The sequence below is a fragment of the Gobio gobio genome (assembly GCF_949357685.1).
Source record: "Gobio gobio genome assembly, chromosome: 1".
In the NCBI taxonomy this organism is placed as follows: Eukaryota; Metazoa; Chordata; class Actinopteri; order Cypriniformes; family Gobionidae; genus Gobio; species Gobio gobio.
Genome location: NC_137097.1, coordinates 83,290,678 through 83,312,055, shown reverse-complemented (window position 1 = coordinate 83,312,055; position 21,378 = coordinate 83,290,678). Strand labels below are relative to the sequence as shown.

Here is a 21,378-nt window from a genome sequence, read left to right as displayed (position 1 = left end):
CTCACCTGAAGATCCTTTTACACCTGAAGATCCTTTTACGCAGCATAAAACAGATGAAGATGATGATGATGAAGAGAGCAAACAGCCACCACAACTGATCTATACAAGCCATACAATATAAAATCAGCTCATTGACACAAACAACAACACAACACAATCAGCTGATTCACTCAATCAATGAACCAATTAAATCAGCTGATCTCTAATGATAAATCAATATTAGAGTTTAAAGCTCTTGATGTTTTACCTGAGAACTGGAGACTTCATCCAGAACATCTTTAAAACATACAATGATCACAAATATCAGACAATATGAGCCTGTTCACACTGAAATTGGATTGAGTCTGAATCAGATCTGAATCAGTGTTTTATTAGTGAATTAGACATAATCGTTTATCAGCTGAAACTGGATTGAGTCTGAATCAGATCTGAATCAGTGTTTTATTAGTGAATTAGACACGTGTTTATCAGCTGAAACTGGATTGAGTCTGAATCAGTGTTTTATTAGTGAATTATACACTCGTTTATCATCTGAAACTGGATTGAGTCTGAATCAGAGTTTTATTAGTGAATTAGACACTCGTTTATCAGCTGAAACTGGATTGAGTCTGAATCAGATCTGAATCAGTGTTTTATTAGTGAATTAGACACAATCGTTTATCAGCTGAAACTGGATTGAGTCTGAATCAGATCCGAATCAGTGTTTTATTAGTGAATTAGACACTTGTTTATCATCAGAAACTGGATTGAGTCTGAATCAGATCTGAATCAGTGTTTTATTAGTGAATTAGACACTCGTTTATAATCTGAAACTGGATTGAGTCTGAATCAGATCTGAATCAGTGTTTTATTAGTGAATTAGACACTTGTTTATCAGCTGAAACTGGATTGAGTCTGAATCAGATCTGAATCAGTGTTTTATTAGAGAATTAGATACTCGTTTATCAGCTGAAACTGGATTGAGTCTGAATCAGATCTGAATCAGTGTTTTATTAGTGAATTAGACACTCGTTTATCAGCTGAAACTGGATTGAGTCTGAATCAGATCTGAATCAGTGTTTTATTAGTGAATTAGACACGTGTTTATCAGCTGAAACTGGATTGAGTCTGAATCAGTGTTTTATTAGTGAATTATACACTCGTTTATCATCTGAAACTGGATTGAGTCTGAATCAGAGTTTTATTAGTGAATTAGACACTCGTTTATCAGCTGAAACTGGATTGAGTCTGAATCAGATCTGAATCAGTGTTTTATTAGTGAATTAGACACAATCGTTTATCAGCTGAAACTGGATTGAGTCTGAATCAGATCCGAATCAGTGTTTTATTAGTGAATTAGACACTTGTTTATCATCAGAAACTGGATTGAGTCTGAATCAGATCTGAATCAGTGTTTTATTAGTGAATTAGACACTCGTTTATAATCTGAAACTGGATTGAGTCTGAATCAGATCTGAATCAGTGTTTTATTAGTGAATTAGACACTTGTTTATCAGCTGAAACTGGATTGAGTCTGAATCAGATCTGAATCAGTGTTTTATTAGAGAATTAGATACTCGTTTATCAGCTGAAACTGGATTGAGTCTGAATCAGATCTGAATCAGTGTTTTATTAGTGAATTAGACACTCGTTTATCAGCTGAAACTGGATTGAGTCTGAATCAGATCTGAATCAGTGTTTTATTAGTGAATTAGACACTCGTTTATCAGCTGAAACTGGATTGAGTCTGAATCAGATCTGAATCAGTGTTTTATTAGTGAATTAGATACTCGTTTATCAGCTGAAACTGGATTGAGTCTGAATCAGATCTGAATCAGTGTTTTATTAGTGAATTAGATACTCGTTTATCAGCTGAAACTGGATTGAGTCTGAATCAGATCTGAATCAGTGTTTTATTAGTGAATTAGACACTCGTTTATCAGCTGAAACTGGATTGAGTCTGAATCAGATCTGAATCAGTGTTTTAGTGAATTAGATACTCGTTTATCAGCTGAAACTGGATTTACTTTACTTTATTGTTTATTTTTACTGGGGCAATGCACAATTAATAGTAATTGCACCAAAGTTAGCTAACAGCTAATTTACATCTGCTGTCCCTGGGCAGGTAAACAAATAAAATAACATACAATACAATACACATACAACATCACAATAGCCTACATATCCATTATGTAATTTGTAAAACAAGGAATTTACAACAGTCATTAATGGATGCAAATTTGTTCTAAAAGTAGCCAGTGCTTTAGCTTAATTTTAAAAACGATGAAGCTGTCAATGCTTCAGATGACTGTGGGCAAGGAATTCCATATCTTCACTGCTCTAATCAAAAAAGCTGTTTGACCAAAGGCTGTTTTTCTAAACAGTGGTACCAAATCTCCCCTCACTGAAGCTCTAGTCCTTCCGGCACTGCCAGGATGAGCCAGGAATCCCATAAGAGGAGGAGGAGCAAGATTATGGATAATTCTGTACATCAAGCATACATCATTGTAAAATACAAAATTATTAAAATTTTTAAAATTTTACTTTTTCAAAATGGTACAATGATGATAGTCCCTTGGTTTTTTGTCTAGTACTTTCAAAATTTGTTTATGGAGAGAGTACACCGGTTTAAGTGTAGTCGCACCTGCCTGTGACCAAGTTGTTACACAGAGTACGACAAATGAGGGAGAATCAAAGTATGGACAAAAAGTAGTGCAGCTGATTGAGTCAGCTGGTGCCTGATGTTTTTAAAATTATTTAAATTAAATTTAACATCATTTATAACTCTTCTTACTTTCTTTTTAAAATACATGTGTTGGTCAAGTATTATTCCTAAATATTTGACGTGTCACCGATTTAATTGCTTCACCATTAAACACAATATCTGGGTTCACCGTATTGTGTTTTCATGCAGTGAAATACATGCAAACTGTCTTGCTTACATTAAGAGACAAGCGAGATTTATTTAGCCAGTCCAAGACTTTTGTCATTGCAAATGTCAGTTTGCTTGCAGCCAGTTCTTTAGTTCTTGCATGGGTAAAAAGCACTGTGTCATCTGCATACATTAAAATGTTAACACCGGGACATACTTGAGGGAGATCATTAATATAAATACTAAATAAAATAGGTCCTAAAATAGACCCTCGAGGGACCCCTGTAATACAGTTAGCAAAATAAGAGCACTTATCAGCCACTCTAGTACATTGTATCCTATCAGTCAAGTATGATTTCATCCAGGTCAAAGCAGTAGCAGAGAAATTAAAATTGTGAAGTTTGGAGATTAAACAGTTATGATTAACTGTGTCAAATGCCTTTGCAAGATCAAAAAAACACAGCTCCAACAACACCACCTTTATCAAGTTGACTTTTAATTTGTTCAACAAAAAAACAATTAGCCGTTTCGGTAGAATGATTCTTTCGAAAACCAAATTTTATTGGGTGTAAATTCACTTTACTTTCATTTAAATAAGAAACTAGTTGGTCACAAACAATTTTTGATGCTATTGGAAGGATACTTATGGGTCTATAATTTGATGAAAGAGTCCTATCACCTGCTTTTGTCACAATTCGTCCTGTGTGAGTGCCCATGAGAACCACCTGAGGGCACTCCACTCCAGACTGTCACTCCATCAAGGACTACATCACCCATAATCCTTTGCCCGGACTCTTCAACACCCATTGATTACATCCACCTGCACCCCATTTCCTAGTCTCGGAGCAGTACGTTACAGAAGACTTGGACACCATGAATCCAGCAGCAAAAATCTTGTGTCTCCGTCAAGGAGATCGTCCTATCGAGGACTATGTAGAGGACTTCGTTGAGCTGGCACATTTGACTTCAAAGGACGAGGTATGTCTCATGATATTTTTCAGAGGAGGACTATCTGAGCCGCTCAGTTCAATCATGCCTTTGCATGATCCTAATTGGTCTCTAAAGACGTATATTGACATTGCATTGCAACTGAGCGGTTCTGCTTTTAAAGTGGGTATCATGGAGGAGGATAGTGACAAACCCACTGCATCTGCTATGCATTTGTCTTTGTGCAAAATGGCCGCCATTCCAGAGTCTCGTCCTGTCGTGGCTGCTGTCCAGGATCCAGCGACATCTCCTGTCTATGTCCAGGGTTCAGCGACATCTCCTGTCCATGTCCAGGGTTTCTTGCATCAGGGTTTCTTCTTCATCTCCAGTCAACGTCCAGAGATGGCTCCAGCCACTGACCAGCGTCCAGAGATGGCTCCAGCCACTGACCAGCGTCCAGAGATGGCTCCAGCCACTGACCAGCGTCCAGAGATGGCTCCAGCCACTGACCAGCGTCCAGAGATGGCTCCAGCCACTGACCAGCGTCCAGAGATGGCTCCAGCCACTGACCAGCGTCCAGAGATGGCTCCAGCCACTGACCTGCGTCCAGAGATGGCTCCAGCCACTGACCAGCGTCCAGAGATGGCTCCAGCCACTGACCAGCGTCCAGAGATGGCTCCCGCCACTGACCAGCGTCCAGAGATGGCTCCGGCCACTGACCAGCGTCCAGAGATGGCTCCGGCCACTGACCAGCGTCCAGAGATGGCTCCGGCCACTGACCAGCGTCCAGAGATGGCTCCGGCCACTGACCAGCGTCCAGAGATGGCTCCGGCCACTGACCAGCGTCCAGAGATGGCTCCGGCCACTGACCAGCGTCCAGAGATGGCTCCGGCCACTGACCAGCGTCCAGAGATGGCTCCGGCCACTGACCAGCGTCCAGTGAGGGCTCCGGCCCGTGTCCCGAGTCCAGTGAGGGCTCCGCCTCCGTGTCCCGAGTCCAGTGAGGGCTCCGCCTCCAGTCTGCTGTGGTGGTCATCTGCTCCGCCGTGGGGGTATTCAAACCCGTCTCCGCTGCTGTGGTGGTCGTCTGCTCCGCCGTGGGGGTCTTCAACCTCACCTGCACTGCTGTGGTGGTCGTCTGCTCCGCCGTGGGGGTCTTCAAGACCGCCTGCGCTGCTGTGGTGGTCGTCTGCTCCGCCGTGGGGGTCTTCAACCTCGTCTGTGCTGCTGTGGTGGTCTTCTGCTCCGCCGTGGGGGTCTTCAACCTCATCTGCGCTGCTGTGGTGGTCGTCTGCTCCGCTGTGGGGGTCTTCAACCTCATCTGCGCTGCTGTGGTGGTCATCTGCTCGCCGTGGGGGTATTCAAACCCGTCTCCTCTGCGGTGGTGGTCGTCTGCTCCGCCGTGGGGGTCTTCAACCTCACCTGCACTGCTGTGGTGGTCGTCTGCTCCGCCGTGGGGGTCTTCAACCTCACCTGCACTGCTGTGGTGGTCGTCTGCTCCGCCGTGGGGGTCTTCAAGACCGCCTGCCCTGCTGTGGTGGTCGTCTGCTCCGCCGTGGGGGTCTTCAACCTCATCTGCGCTGCTGTGGTGGTCATCTGCTCGCCGTGGGGGTATTCAAACCCGTCTCCTCTGCTGTGGTGGTCGTCTGCTCCGCCGTGGGGGTCTTCAACCTCGTCTGTGCTGCTGTGGTGGTCTTCTGCTCCGCCGTGGGGGTCTTCAACCTCATCTGCGCTGCTGTGGTGGTCGTCTGCTCCGCCGTGGGGGTCTTCAACCTCATCTGCGCTGCTGTGGTGGTCATCTGCTCGCCGTGGGGGTATTCAAACCCGTCTCCTCTGCGGTGGTGGTCGTCTGCTCCGCCGTGGGGGTCTTCAAGACCGCCTGCGCTGCTGTGGTGGTCGTCTGCTCCGCCGTGGGGGTCTTCAACCTCATCTGCGCTGCTGTGGTGGTCATCTGCTCCGCCGTGGGGGTATTCAAACCCGTCTCCGCTGCTGTGGTGGTCATCTGCTCCGCCGTGGGGGTCTTCAACCTCACCTGCACTGCTGTGGTGGTCGTCTGCTCCGCCGTGGGGGTCTTCAAGACCGCCTGCGCTGCTGTGGTGGTCGTCTGCTCCACCGTGGGGGTCTTCAACCTCGTCTGTGCTGCTTAGTCCAGTGAGGGCTCCGCCTCCAGTCACGAGTCCAGAGAGGGATCCGCCTCCAGTCACGAGTCCAGAGAGGGCTCCGCCTCCAGTCACGAGTCCAGAGAGGGCTCCGCCTCCAGTCACGAGTCCAGAGAGGGCTCCGACCGTGCCACCTACTGCTCCGCCGTGGAGGTCTTCAACCCAGTCTCCGCTGCTGTGGTGGTCATCTGCTCCGCCGTGGGGGTATTCAAACCCGTCTCCGCTGCTGTGGTGGTCGTCTGCTCCGCCGTGGGGGTCTTCAACCTCACCTGCACTGCTGTGGTGGTCGTCTGCTCCGCCATGGGGGTCTTCAAGACCGCCTGCGCTGCTGTGGTGGTCGTCTGCTCCGCCGTGGGGGTCTTCAACCTCGTCTGTGCTGCTGTGGTGGTCTTCTGCTCCGCCGTGGGGGTCTTCAACCTCATCTGCGCTGCTGTGGTGGTCGTCTGCTCCGCTGTGGGGGTCTTCAACCTCATCTGCGCTGCTGTGGTTGTCGTCTGCTCCGCCGTGGGGGTCTTCAACCTCATCTGCGCTGCTGTGGTGGTCATCTGCTCCGCCGTGGGGGTATTCAAACCCGTCTCCGCTGCTGTGGTGGTCGTCTGCTCCGCCGTGGGGGTCTTCAATCTCACCTGCACTGCTGTGGTGGTCGTCTGCTCCGCCGTGGGGGTCTTCAACCTCACCTGCGCTGCTGTGGTGGTCGTCTGCTCCTCCGTGGGGGTCTTCAAGACCGCCTGCGCTGCTGTGGTGGTCGTCTGCTCCACCGTGGGGGTCTTCAACCTCGTCTGTGCTGCTGTGGTGGTCTTCTGCTCCGCCGTGGGGGTCTTCAACCTCGTCTGCGCTGCTGTGGTGGTCGTCTGCTCTGCCGTGGGGGTCTTCAACCTCGTCTGCGCTGATGTGGTGGTCATCTGCTCCGCCGTGGGGGTATTCAAACCCGTCTCCGCTGCTGTGGTGGTCGTCTGCTCCGCCGTGGGGGTCTTCAACCTCGTCTGTGCTGCTGTGGTGGTCTTCTGCTCCACCGTGGGGGTCTTCAACCTCATCTGCGCTGCTGTGGTGGTCGTCTGCTCCGCTGTGGGGGTCTTCAACCTCATCTGTGCTGCTGTGGTGGTCATCTGCTCCGCCGTGGGGGTATTCAAACCAGTCTCCGCTGCTGTGGTGGTCGTCTGCTCCACCGTGGGGGTCTTCAAGACCGCCTGCGCTGCTGTGGTGGTCGTCTGCTCCACCGTGGGGGTCTTCAACCTCATCTGCGCTGCTGTGGTGGTCATCTGCTCCGCCGTGGGGGTATTCAAACCCGTCTCCGCTGCTGTGGTGGTCGTCTGCTCCGCCGTGGGGGTCTTCAACCTCACCTGCACTGCTGTGGTGGTCATCTGCTCCGCCGTGGGGGTATTCAAACCCGTCTCCGCTGCTGTGGTGGTCGTCTGCTCCGCCGTGGGGGTCTTCAACCTCACCTGCACTGCTGTGGTGGTCGTCTGCTCCGCCGTGGGGGTCTTCAAGACCGCCTGCGCTGCTGTGGTGGTCGTCTGCTCCGCCGTGGGGGTCTTCAACCTCGTCTGTGCTGCTGTGGTGGTCTTCTGCTCCGCCGTGGTGGTCTTCTGCTCCGCCGTGGTGGTCTTCAACCTCATCTGCGCTGCTGTGGTGGTCGTCTGCTCCACCGTGGGGGTCTTCAACCTCATCTGCGCTGCTGTGGCGGTCGTCTGCTCTGCCGTGGGGGTCTTCAACCTCGTCTGCGCTGATGTGGTGGTCTTCTGCTCCGTCGTGGGGGTCTTCAACCTCGCCTGCGCTGCTGTGGTGGTCGTCTGCTCCGCCGTGGGGGTCTTCAACCTCGTCTGTGCTGCTGTGGTGGTCTTCTGCTCCGCCGTGGTGGTCTTCAACCTCATCTGCGCTGCTGTGGTGGTCGTCTGCTCCACTGTGGGGGTCTTCAACCTCATCTGCGCTGCTGTGGTGGTCGTCTGCTCTGCCGTGGGGGTCTTCAACCTCGTCTGCGCTGATGTGGTGGTCTTCTGCTCCGTCGTGGGGGTCTTCAACCTCGTCTGCGCTGATGTGGTGGTCGTCTGCTCCACCGTGGGGGGCTTCAAGACCGTCTGTGCTGCTTTGGTGGTCGTCTGCTCCACCCTGGCTGCCTGCTCTGCCTACGCCAGCCTGGTCATCTGTCCCGCCTACGCCACCCTGGTCATCTGTCTGGCCTGCACCACCCTGGTCATCTGTTCAGCCTGCTCCTTCCTGGTCTTCTGCTCGGTCTCCAGGCCCTCTTCCGCTCCATGGGCCTGGCCCTCCATCCCACCCCCGTGTCTGCCTCCGCTCCACCTCCCTCCGGGATTATTATTATAGGAGTGTCTGGAAGCCACTCCTTAGGAGGGGGGCTATGTCACAATTCGTCCTGTGTGAGTGCCCATGAGAACCACCTGAGGGCACTCCACTCCAGACTGTCACTCCATCAAGGACTACATCACCCATAATCCTTTGCCCGGACTCTTCAACACCCATTGATTACATCCACCTGCACCCCATTTCCTAGTTAGCTCACCCTATATAAGCCAGTTCATTCTGTCAGTCATTGCCAAGTCTTGTTTGTTGTATTACTGCATTTCTGAGCGTTTTCCCTGGTTTCTTGTCTTGGTCTTGGTTTTGGATTTCTTGCCTGTTCCGTGGATTACCCGTTTGCCTGTCTCTCTTGCCTTGTTTGCCTTATTGGACTGATCACATGTTATGACCCCTTGCCTATTTGTTGACTACGAGTGTGGATTACCCTTACAAATAAAGCTGCATTTGGATTCTCAACCTCTGTCTCGGAGCAGTACGTTACAGCTTTAAAGATCAGTGTCACTACTGCTGCCTTCCAGCAAGATGGAAAATATGAGTTTGTTATTGACAGATTTATCAGGTGTTAAAGGTCTGCAAAAAGATGATTTATAAGCTTTAAAAAAATGTGCATCAATATCATAGACATCTTTGGATCTAGATCCTTTTAAATTATCAAATATATTCATTACATGAGATTCTGAGATTTTTCAATTGTGAAAACAGGAGTTTCATTGTTTATAGGTTCTAGTACTCCTGATATAGCACCAAATTTTCTGGCAAGACACTGTACAGAATCCATAAAGAATAAATTAAAAATTGTAGCTATTTGTTTTGTTTTTTTTAATTAATTTTGATCGGTCCTTTATAACCCAATTTTGAACTGATTTATTCTCTTTCTTTGTAATTGTATCAATATTTTTCCAAATTAATTTACTATTTCCTTTAGAATCATTAATTTAATAAAATAATCAGCTTTGGCCTGCCTTAATTCTTTCACTACTTTGTTTCGCATATCCTAGAATTTTCTCTTATCATGTGGTAGTTTAGATTTTAGAGCAGCCTTTAATGCTAAGTCTCTCTGCTTCATTAGCTTTCGGAGATGTTCATTAAACCATGGCAGAGACATTTTTAGAAAATTCATTTGTAGTCTTATTGACTCTATCCATCATAGTATTAAATGCTTTTTCTATATCACCAGACTTCAGAACATCATTCCAGTCTAGGTGCGTTAATTTCTACTTAAATTGACCAACTAGGGACTTTGGTATAATATTAAATAAGTTTTTGCCCTCTTGTTTATATAAAAATTGTTGTTTTGTCAACTTTCTTACAATTAAGGTCAAGTTGTGGTCTGACATACCTGTTACCAAATTATACGATTTTGTAATTCTTTTCGGTTTATTACCAAAAATTAAATCTATCTGAGTTTGTGTTGATTGAGTAACCCTAGTTGGACCAAGGACCATTTGTGTAAGAGTATACTGATCTGATATAATTTTTAATTGTTGTCTCTTAGTTTGTTCTGCCCAATTTATATTAAAATCACCTAAAACAATTAATTCAGTTTTCGGACCAATTTCCTTTAGTACGGCTTTCAATTTATCATAAAATGTTTTTGTGGAATTAAGGGGTCGGTATAATCCGAACACTGTAAAAGACATTAGAGGAGATAAAACAATAGAAACAACAATTGAATTTGAAGCATTGAATTTAGATGAACTTCCACACATTTGAGATGATTACGAACGTACAAGAGGACACCGCCTCCTCTCCCTAATTTTCTATCTCTCCTAAAAACATGATACCCAGTTACAGAAAAAACAGTCTTTGGCGATAACCCAGTTAACCATAATTCTGAGAGGAAAAGGAAGTCCAAATTCGAATCCATCAGCAAACCTTCAATTTTCTTTGACATAATGCTTCTTATATTCAAATGTCCACCAAGCAAACCTTTGGGTTTTAGTCGTTTGTCCCACAAGACTTTAGCCTTTAGTGGCTAACTGGTTGAAAGAGTTCAAACTTCCTTTTAGTCATCATTCTATGTAAGTGTTCTTTGTGTATGCAACCGTTCAGGTTAAGAATAGTATTTTGCGGAGCTGCAATTGGACTTACGGATCGGTTGTTGCTTCCTTGATGTAATTCAGTAAGCTCAGGTGTATCCAGCAACAATGGCGTTCGTTCAACTTACAGACTTGTCCCGGATTTGAATGAACGTCACCTGCCAGTAGAATCGTAATTAGCAGGTAGCCAGTTACCCTGTATGGTCTTGGAGATTTCATCTTAAAGCGTGGCTGGGCAGCAGTTGGTAAATTAGCCTTCCCGTTGCTCAGGATATTTGAATATACAGTTTGATGACTGCACTGAGCGAAAATCACAGGATGCACTCGCACAACACCGCCGGTGTACCAGCAGCATCAGTGTTTTATTAGTGAATTAGACACAATCGTTTATCAGCTGAAACTGGATTGAGTCTGAATCAGATCTGAATCAGTGTTTTATTAGTGAATTAGACACAATCGTTTATCAGCTGAAACTGGATTGAGTCTGAATCAGATATGAATCAGTGTTTTATTAGTGAATTAGACACTCGTTTATCAGCTGAAACTGGATTGAGTCTGAATCAGATCTGAATCAGTGTTTTATTAGTGAATTAGACACTTGTTTATCAGCTGAAACTGGATTGAGTCTGAATCAGATCTGAATCAGTGTTTTATTAGTGAATTAGACACTCATTTATCAGCTGAAACTGGATTGAGTCTGAATCAGATCTGAATCAGTGTTTTATTAGTGAATTAGACACTCGTTTATCATCTGAAACTGGACTGAGTCTGAATCAGATCTGAATCAGTGTTTTATTAGTGAATTAGACACTCGTTTATCAGCTGAAACTGGCTTGAGTCTGAATCAGTGTTTTATTAGTGAATTAGACACAATCGTTTATCAGCTGAAACTGGATTGAGTCTGAATCAGATATGAATCAGTGTTTTATTAGTGAATTAGACACTTGTTTATCAGCTGAAACTGGATTGAGTCTGAATCAGATCTGAATCAGTGTTTATTAGTGAATTAGACACTTGTTTATCAGCTGAAACTGGATTGAGTCTGAATCAGATCTGAATCAGTGTTTATTAGTGAATTAGACACTTGTTTATCAGCTGAAACTGGATTGAGTCTGAATCAGATCTGAATCAGTGTTTTATTAGCGAATTAGACACAATCGTTTATCAGCTGAAACTGGATTGAGTCTGAATCAGATCTGAATCAGTGTTTTATTAGTGAATTAGACACTCGTTTATCAGCTGAAACTGGATTGAGTCTGAATCAGATCTGAATCAGTGTTTTATTAGTGAATTAGACACTCGTTTATCATCTGAAACTGGATTGAGTCTGAATCAGATCTGAATCAGTGTTTTATTAGTGAATTAGACACTCGTTTATCATCTGAAACTGGATTGAGTCTGAATCAGATCTGAATCAGTGTTTTATTAGTGAATTAGACACTTGTTTATCAGCTGAAACTGGATTGAGTCTGAATCAGATCTGAATCAGTGTTTATTAGTGAATTAGACACTTGTTTATCATCTGAAACTGGATTGAGTCTGAATCAGATCTGAATCAGTGTTTATTAGTGAATTAGACACTTGTTTATCAGCTGAAACTGGATTGAGTCTGAATCAGATCTGAATCAGTGTTTATTAGTGAATTAGACACTTGTTTATCAGCTGAAACTGGATTGAGTCTGAATCAGATCTGAATCAGTGTTTTATTAGCGAATTAGACACAATCGTTTATCAGCTGAAACTGGATTGAGTCTGAATCAGATCTGAATCAGTGTTTTATTAGTGAATTAGACAATCGTTTATCAGCTGAAACTGGATTGAGTCTGAATCAGATCTGAATCAGTGTTTTATTAGTGAATTAGACACTCGTTTATCATCTGAAACTGGATTGAGTCTGAATTAGATCTGAATCAATGTTTATTAGTGAATTAGACACTCGTATATCAGCTGAAACTGGATTGAGTCTGAATCAGATCTGAATCAGTGTTTTATTAGTGAATTAGACACACGTTTATAATCTGAAACTCACCTGAGTTTAGAGTCGCTGCAGTTTCATTCCTCACTGAAAAACACATTCACAATCATCAGAAGATTGAGTTCAACACAGAGTTTGATCTGAATCAGGATCTGAATCAGACTGATGTGTTTGACTGAAGTGTCTCTCTCACCTCTGAACATGCTCTCGTATCTGAACTGAAATGAAAGAGTGAAGCATTTATAGAGTTTATTGTGCTCGTTTCTGATGCCCTTTATCTTTACAGGTGAGAACATTATCATTTCATTTCTATAAATGAACAGATAAAAGTAATTTTACGGGAGAAATCATTTACTCCTGAAGTATCGCAGATGATCTCATGACGAAGTTCATCAAGGCAGTGAGAAGTGATGAGATGATCAGATGAGACATTAATAACAGGAGCAATCAGTGTTTCAGGATCTGATGGATCTGCTAACAGACGCCCGTCCTGAACAAACACAAGAGAATCAGATCGTGTGTGTGTGTGTGTGTGAGAGAAGAGACGAGATGATCAGATGAGACAGAAATAACAGGAGAAATCAGTGTTTCAGGATCTGATGGATCTGCTAACAGACAATCATCCTGATGAAATGAAACACAAGACATTCATATAATGTGTGTGTGTAATCATGTAGTCTGACAGAAACACACAGTCACCTTTGAGTACCAGCTCTGCTCACAGTCTGAATCTGTAAATCTGTCAGAAGGCACTCTGAACTCAAACCCGTATTCAGTCTGAATCTCTGCACACGTCACATTTATGATGTCCATGATTCAGCACTGAAAACAGAGAAAATTCTTTGATAAAGAAGCAGTTTTTTACAGTACACATTTTAAAATTATTGAAAAATCTGATGAAGTCACAGTTAAATCTATGAGGTCACGCCTGTATTTTTCAGAGGTGTGTATAATAAATGTAAAATAATCAAATAATCAAATTTGTGGAGTGGTTAACAGTTTCAAACGCTGACTTAAGTTGACCAGACACAATTTTTCCCCAAAACCTTAGAGACAAATGGTAAAGCAGAGAATTGTTCAGTACAGAAGCATCCAGTGAAGGCTTCATAAGCCACTTTGAGATTATCAGGAACAGAGTCAGTAAAGACACCAAACCCAACCCAATAGAGTCAACATTTAGTTTTATAAAGGGTGTATGATGTCATAAGAATTAAAATAAATTCGAAAAATACGTAGCTTTTGCAGACTTAGCAACTGATACAGTCAGAGAGGATCAATGAACACAGAAAGGCTTATCTATTCTTCATTAAAAGCCATACAATATTTTAAGTCAAGTCAGCTTTATTTATATAGCGTTTTTAACAATGCAGATTGTTTCAAAGCAGCTTCACAGTGTTAAACAGGAAAATAATGCAGCATAATTTGATTCAGCCGTACAGCCGCTCTGGAGAAAACACTGTATTATCATACAGTGACAATGTGGGCATTAGATCAGTCATTTAGTTTATATAGTTAATTTAGTTTACTAATTCAATTTATTTGGATATTTAGTTTAAAGTTTAGTGTCCCCAAAAGAGCACGCCAAGCCAGAGGCGACAGTAGCAAGGAAACTAAAACCCCATCAGGTGACCCTAATGGAGAAAAATAAACCTTGGGAGAAACCAGGCTCAGTCGGGGTGCACCACTGTAGTATCCGCATATTACTGTCCACCTTCTGGCTGCCGTTTTCTTCTCTTTTTTCAGATTACCAAGGCTTAAAGTCCTAGCTGTCATGCACCTCACTGCTGAGAGACACTCATCCTCATAGAAGAGCTACACATCCCAGGATTCACTGCACGACATGTTACCACTGTTCCACTTAAAGACATTACTTAAGTGTCTTAAAATCCTCTGTATATCACTCAAGCTGATGGTTCCATGGGGGTTAATGCAAAGCTCTCGCATGTTCTATTAATCATGGAGCAAGAACCCCCATAAAGGAACCATACTGCCAAAGATAAACTGTGTTTCAATAAATTGAAGTTATTTGCCAAAGTGGTCCAGTCTGAACCGGGCTAATATGGTCATACTTCCTGGTTCTAGTAAGAACTCGAGCTGCTGTGTTTTGGACCAGCTGGAGTTTATTTATTAAGCGAGCAGGGCAACCACCCAGTAGAGCATTACAATAATCTAGCCTTGAGGTCATGAATGCATGAACTAACTTTTCAGCATTTGGCCATAATTTAGATATATTTTTAAGATGGAAGAATGCAGTGTGTATATATATATATATGCTATAATTGAAGCAGGAGGGGGCATGTTTGGTTCAGTTAGTTTTGTTGTGCCCACGTGATGTAAAGTCATCACCTCAAGGACATTTTGTCGGGAGAAAGTGTAACGTAAGTCCACTGGAGGCAAGTTGAAGTGAACCCAAGTGGAGTTTATTTACAAAAATGATAAACAGAATCCAATGATGACTTGAACAGACTTTAAACCAGACTTGACTTGAAACTAGGGATGGCTGACGCAAAACTGACGTTTCTGCGCTTTGCCGAGATCCCGAAGCGCAGATGTTTCGAAACACTGCTCCGAACTGTGATTTGAAACACCCATGTCATGTGACTATGGCTAAATGAAGCTTTGAAGTGTTTCATCAGGTGGCGCCTCTGTCGAAACTGCGTTGATTAAAGGGGCGGGAACAAACCACAAAATCACACATCTGTATAATTCCCCACAGTTTAAAAGTTTAAAGGGCCCGTTTTTCGTGTTTTTTTGAAGCTTTGATTGTGTTTACAGTGTGCAATATAACATGTGTTCATGTTTCACGTGTAAAAAAACAATATTTTTCACACAATTTACTTATCTGTATACCGCTGTTTCCACTGTCCTCAAAACGGCTTGAAAGATTTCCCTGTTCTATGAAGTCCCTCCTTTAGAAATACGTAACGAGTTCTGATTGTGCCAGTGGTTCCTGTGTTGTGATTGGACAGCAGCTTAGCGCACGTTGCCCGGAAAGGTCACGCCTCTCACCATAACGGGGAGATGCATGTGCTCAAACTACAGCCCCTGAAGGCCAAACAAAGGTGATTTGACTCCGGGATGAAAATAACAGCGTCTGGACGACATGGCGACAAACGCAACACTTCCTCTTCTCCACGAGGGAGAGCAACAAGACCACGCCCCCTTTTTCGCGTATTCTTGTGGGCGGAGGTTAGTCAACAAACTGTTCTACTGACGTCATTAAAGCAGGATGTACAGGGATGTAGTCCAAACCGGCCGTTCGCTGTAGGCTTTGAAAGGGAACTTCTGTTAAATAAAATATCTCGTTTGGCATTGAACTTTGAGCTTTATAATTTTACAGGTATTATTTATGCTCTAACAGCAGCATTACACACTAACTAAAGTTTGAAAAATGGGATCACGAAGAACAGGACCTTTAAAAGTTAATCCATCTTCACCTCATGGGTTTTTGTGAGAGGAGAAAGATTTTGTTATAGCAGTGATATAGAGATATATAGTGCACTTCGGTTAATTATATTTAGGCTAGATTTAAATGAGATATATTGACTGATAGGTATAGACATTGACATATAATTAGGATAGATATAGTGACACATTAATATAGGCTAAGTTAGATAGTGACAGATAGCACAGCATAAGTTAGAGATATATAATTATATAGATATAGATAAGGTGATATATAGATAGATATATTAATAGAATAGATAAAAATGAAGGCTCCACGTAAGAGATGCCGTACATCTGTGGTGTGGGAGCATTTCCATTTGGAAACACCTAATAAAGAGAGATGTGTGTATTGTGATAGGCAGCTAGCCTTCTGCAACAATACATCATGATGCGCCATTTGAGGGCACAGTCATTTTGGAGGGTGCAGAGGATGGTAACATTCTACCTGTACCTAGGCCTTTTTTATGGGAACTGTTTGATTGTCATATCTGTGAAACCCAGAAGATACACAGTGATACAGCTGATGCAACAGTAGAAGTGAAAAAGTACCTCAAAGATGCGTTTTTGCCCAGAATGCATGATCCATTAATTGATTGGAAAGAGAGAGCAGTAATTTTCCCTCATTTGTAGCCTATGTACTTGCTAAAAATATATATAACCAAGTGTCCCTTGTGAGAGGATTGTTTCAAAGGCTGAAGAAATTATATGTAAAAAAAAAAAATTGTCGGCTACGTCCTTCAACAGCAGAGCAAATAATATTTTTCAATAAAAATGTTATGTAACAAATGTGACACATTGTGGCTTTATTTATTTTATTAATGTTCATTTTTCATGACCAAAAAAAAAACCCCTATAGTTATTCACAATGAGGAGGCAACAGGTTACAAAACCAATAGCATTGTCAAGGTTATTTCAGATCAACACATGCAAGTGACCACTAGGTGTCGCCGTAGAGACGGGTGTCGGATTGATTCGAAGCTTCGAAATTAGTTTATCAATAAATATTAAAAGAATATGCCTTCTATAACATTTCATCTATATCACACCCAACAGTGTTTTAAACCCATTCACTGAATGTTTCTTTTAATAATTTTCTATACACGCCAGGTCATGTTTGTAAATGAGAAGTGGTTCTCAAACAGTTTACCTGGATAAATAAAGGTTAAATAAAAATAAAAATAATTTTCAATTATTATTATTACTATCGGCCGTGCTTATTAGTATCGTTTACATTTTTATTGTTATTGTTATGTGTGTTAAAGTATATATTTGGTAAATACTGTAAATGTGTATTGTGAAAAAGCGCTATACAAATACATTTGAATTAAATGATCGATCATGCCAATAAAGTTTTGACCGTGCCAGTGTAGTTTGTTGACAACAAACAAACCTCAAACCACAGTTAAACAGCATAGTTCAAAACATGATAATAATTAATACCTTCTGAACATTGACTCTCAGTCTTTATCCCATGGTTTATAAAAGTATAGAATATAATCTCACAGATCTAACTCATTGTGACCTAACATGCCCAGCCTGCTCCACTGAGATTAACCCCGGCTCGTGTCTTCTGATGTTAGATCAGCATTAAAGAACTATCTCAACTCTTAAATAACAGATATAAGATTACAATCATATCCGGTTTGTCTGGTTTTAAATTAACACAAAAAAAATTGAGATTAAAAATGTACTTAAGTAGGAAATGTATTTTGTTTAAATAAATGTTCAGTGATATCTTCCAAATATTTTTTAATCTCTCTCTATAGTCTTGATATGGCAACTAGTAAAGCCACTGTTTCTTCATGCTGGCTTGTGTGGAAAGTGTTACATCACGCGTGTTATTACTAGACTGTCAATCTGAGGTTTTACTGGCAGTGGTTAAAGTTTTTCCTGTAGCTGTCCGCTTAACCTTCAGATTCTGAAAACGGATAATAAATAGCTTTCAAAACCATGTGAGTGGGCAGTAGATTATTTTTCATGCCTGCTCTGTTCTATTACTGTGGTATTTAGTTGGAGTTGGAGTTTTGGGGAGTTGCCGTTGTGGTGAGGAGTAGAACCTGACGGTAGGCTTAGGACACACTGTAAAAACTGTCATGTGCTATTTACTTACAAAAAAATTATGGTAACAAAATTACACATTATATTTTGTAGTTCTTTAAAGCAATCTACCTGAATTACACTGTAAAGGTGCTTTGAAACAATCTGCATTGTTAAAAGCGCTATATAAATAAAGTTGACTTGAATAAATCATGTAAAAATCACCTAAATTATTACAGTATTTGAAACAAGTAATTTAATGTTTTTAGTGAAATGTGCTTTTTTATTTTAAGTTGACCTTAAAAAAAAGGTATAAATTAGAGTGAATGGAAATGACCTGTTTATATTTGACTTTGAGTTGTGGTAAAAATGAATAGCCTATATTCTGCTAGCACAGCACAAGTAGAAACACACTTTACTGAACTGCACTTTCTTCATTGAACAAAGCAACATGCTTCATATTATTAATATACATGCAGTTATCCACAACCTAACCATAAGATCTGCTTTTCTGACCAATGGTAACGGTCAAAACTTCAACATAACAAAAACTCTTTCAAATGTCAAACATAACTGAACATTAAACATTAACAGATGTTTCCCTTCACTCAAAAAGTCAAGTCAAGTCAACTTTATTTATATAGTGCTTTGTACAATGCAGATTGTTTCAAAGCAGCTTCAGTGTTAAACAGGAAAATAATGCAACAGAATTTTCGTCATGTCATCAGCTCATTTCAATTATCATACAGTGCAATGCAGGCATTAGATCAGTAATTTAGTTCAAAATTGATTTGAATATTTCGTTGAAAACACATAAAATAACCCTTAATTCCAACATTAATGCTCAATCTCCAGCCATATGCAAAGCATGCTGGGAACTAACAATGGTGTCTCTAAATAAAACTGCACAATTGAGCTAATTCTCTTAAAATAAATAGGTAGTCTTTTTTCTCCTTAATTTTATCAGCTCAATTGGTTCCTGAATTCAAGCCTAAAAAATGTTTATATTTCCGTTAAAAAAAAAATTAGGAAAATATTAGTGAAATGTTATCAATATTTTCTACAATTTTATTAGGAAAATATACACAATTTATTTTGTGAATTTTTTTTAAAGGAACAAAATACAGAGCTTAAGTTTCACAACAACGCCGAATCAGGCAAAAGGCAACTATTAATATTTCATTTAATTCACAGGCACTAAAGTTATACATAAGGCCATCTAGTCACACTAATTAGGATCAGAGTAGCATGAAAATAAACATTTATAATAAACTTAAATCTTACAAAAGGGAATCTTCAAATATCAAACAACACACGTGGGAAGCAACAGAAAGTAAGTGGTAAATCAGCCCTCAGCATGGAACAGTGCACGTGCAACATATTAATATTATTTAAACATCAAATAATCATATTAATAATAAATAAGTAAATAAATAAAATAAGTCAATTAAAAGGGAGGGAGGGTTATATAATAACAGGTAATTAATGTAAAATGCATTCCTTCATTTTATAAAATAGCCTATTCTTTGATTTTAGAGGAGTCCATATCTTTTCAAAATGTAGCCATAAGCAACATGAGCCCGCACAGGATTAGTATTATCTGGGGAAACTCTTATTTTCCTGTTTAACACTGTAAAGCTGCTTTGAAACAATCTACATTGTTAAAAGCGCTATATAAATAAAGTTGACTTGACTTTATAAAACTACAAAAGACATAGAAAATCGCTCTGTTCTTGACTGAAAAACATTAATACAGTAGCTTTAATAAGAATCAATGTATATTTTATAGTGAAGTCTATGTAGTGTTTTATTTTTACATTTATTCATTAAATTTTAATACTTAAATGCTGCTGTACAGCTTTGAGCTGCCAGTGTAAATCTTTATGTATATTTATTATATATTATACTATTCACTAGGAATGTGTACACGTTTTTTTAAAGTAAAGTTTTAAGTTTAAGTAAGGTTTTTCAAGTCTTTTAATTAAAATAAAAAAAAATTAGCATTTTTTTTCTCCTTAACCTCTTTCTGTCCCCGTCACCTAAGAATAGAATAGCAAAAAACTGATGTGACTAGCCATCAGAACCCAACCGAACACCGTGGTTAAAAAAAAACGAGGTATGTATAATATATATATATATTATATTTTGTATGTTATACCTTTTGTACCCTTCTGTCATTGTATTCATCGTTTTTATTGTTAACAAACAAACCACATCCATCTCCCACACTTTTGAAAAGCTTGCTACGCCTCTGCATGTCTGTAATATGTAAAGTAAAAATTCCCCCACAAATGACCTTCCATATTTCGCCAAACACCGGTCCTGTGATAATATTAGTCCCGTGCGAATCTGCATCTCTGTGATTTGGCCAGGATTAGGCGGATCGTATATAATTTTTGCAAAGTTTTTGTGTCCTGTGCGCATTTCTATCTTTATCTTTCTCGAAGAATGGGCTGCATATAATGCGCACCGTTATGAATTGAGCAGTATTTCAAACCCCCGGACCATCCCCGAAAAATCCCGGACCATAAACACGGACCATAAACCCGGACCATCTCTACACATTTATGGAACAGGCAAATACAGAAATATAATGCCATTTTACATATTACATTTCAAATTGAATATTGCTACACATAAATGCATTTAAGGGGAAAAAAGAGACATTGAATCTCCATTTGCTGCCCTTTTTCGATGTAGCCTACCTTTGGCTCAGAACTGCATTTGGCTACAATTATCACACGGTTTTATGATGAAAATACAATCCCAAGTGTCCTACCCGTGAGTCTAAATGCATTTAGGAACAAGGAGTCACACGTGGTGTTTTTCACTTTCCTCCAGGAATACTATTTTACAATATAGTTTATTAATCTGACAATCATGAAAAACGTTTCAGAATCAGGATCAAACTATATTTACATTAGGCTAAATATATTTCCTCGCTTAATCGGAATCTTTGTCAAAAAGAGCAGAAAAAAGAATGAAACTTCACCTGAAGCGGCGGAGAAGCGCGTCCTCGAGCAGCTTTTATTTGACGAGAGCGCGCGCCCGTTCAGTTTTAATGGTTAATGGTCAACGAACTCTCGCGAGAACCCGAGATCAACCAGAGCGGTCTCAGCGGCACTGCCCTGCGGAGGAGTGAGAGGAGTAGAGGAGGACTGGGACGGTGCAGTGAATGCTTCTAATACTCTCCCATGATTGGGCAAATTATCAAAAGAGGGAGGAGCCACGGAAAGAGGACGGATGAACACAGAAAGGTTTATCTAAACCACACTGAACGGTTATTTATTTATTCATTTTTAAAATAGTTTTCTATTATAATTATTATTGTTATTATTATTGTTTGTTTTGTAATGCATTTTAAAGTATATATTGTTTTAAATGTCGACAATGCCAGTAAAGTTGTGACTTTATGACTGTATTTCTGCACACCGGTGTGACAGCCTATAGTTTACCGACATACACTGTAAAAATCGTAAAAAAAATAGATTTTTTTTCGGGGGGGTCCGATGAGGAGAGACACCTCTCCCTCCCTCCTCATATTAGGCGCGGTTATTATTATTTGGAAAATAATAATAATAATTCGCAGCTTATATGGACCGCACGCCATGAAATGAAGACAGCTTC

At 41.4% G+C, this 21,378-nt stretch overlaps 1 protein-coding gene across 1 annotated transcript; it reads right to left on the bottom strand.

The window, feature by feature from the left end:
* Positions 1–226: 226 nt before the first annotated feature.
* On the bottom strand, positions 227–20,876 carry LOC307123500 (uncharacterized protein; the record flags this gene model as incomplete). Its single annotated transcript, XM_079812048.1, has 6 exons — positions 20,744–20,876; positions 12,967–13,089; positions 12,623–12,757; positions 12,461–12,485; positions 12,322–12,354; positions 227–276 (listed from the first exon to the last, which is right to left on the bottom strand). Exons 2-6 carry the CDS (start codon positions 13,078–13,080, stop codon positions 227–229), a joined length of 357 nt encoding a protein of 118 aa, XP_079668174.1. The 5' UTR covers positions 13,081–13,089; positions 20,744–20,876.
* Positions 20,877–21,378: the final 502 nt, after the last annotated feature.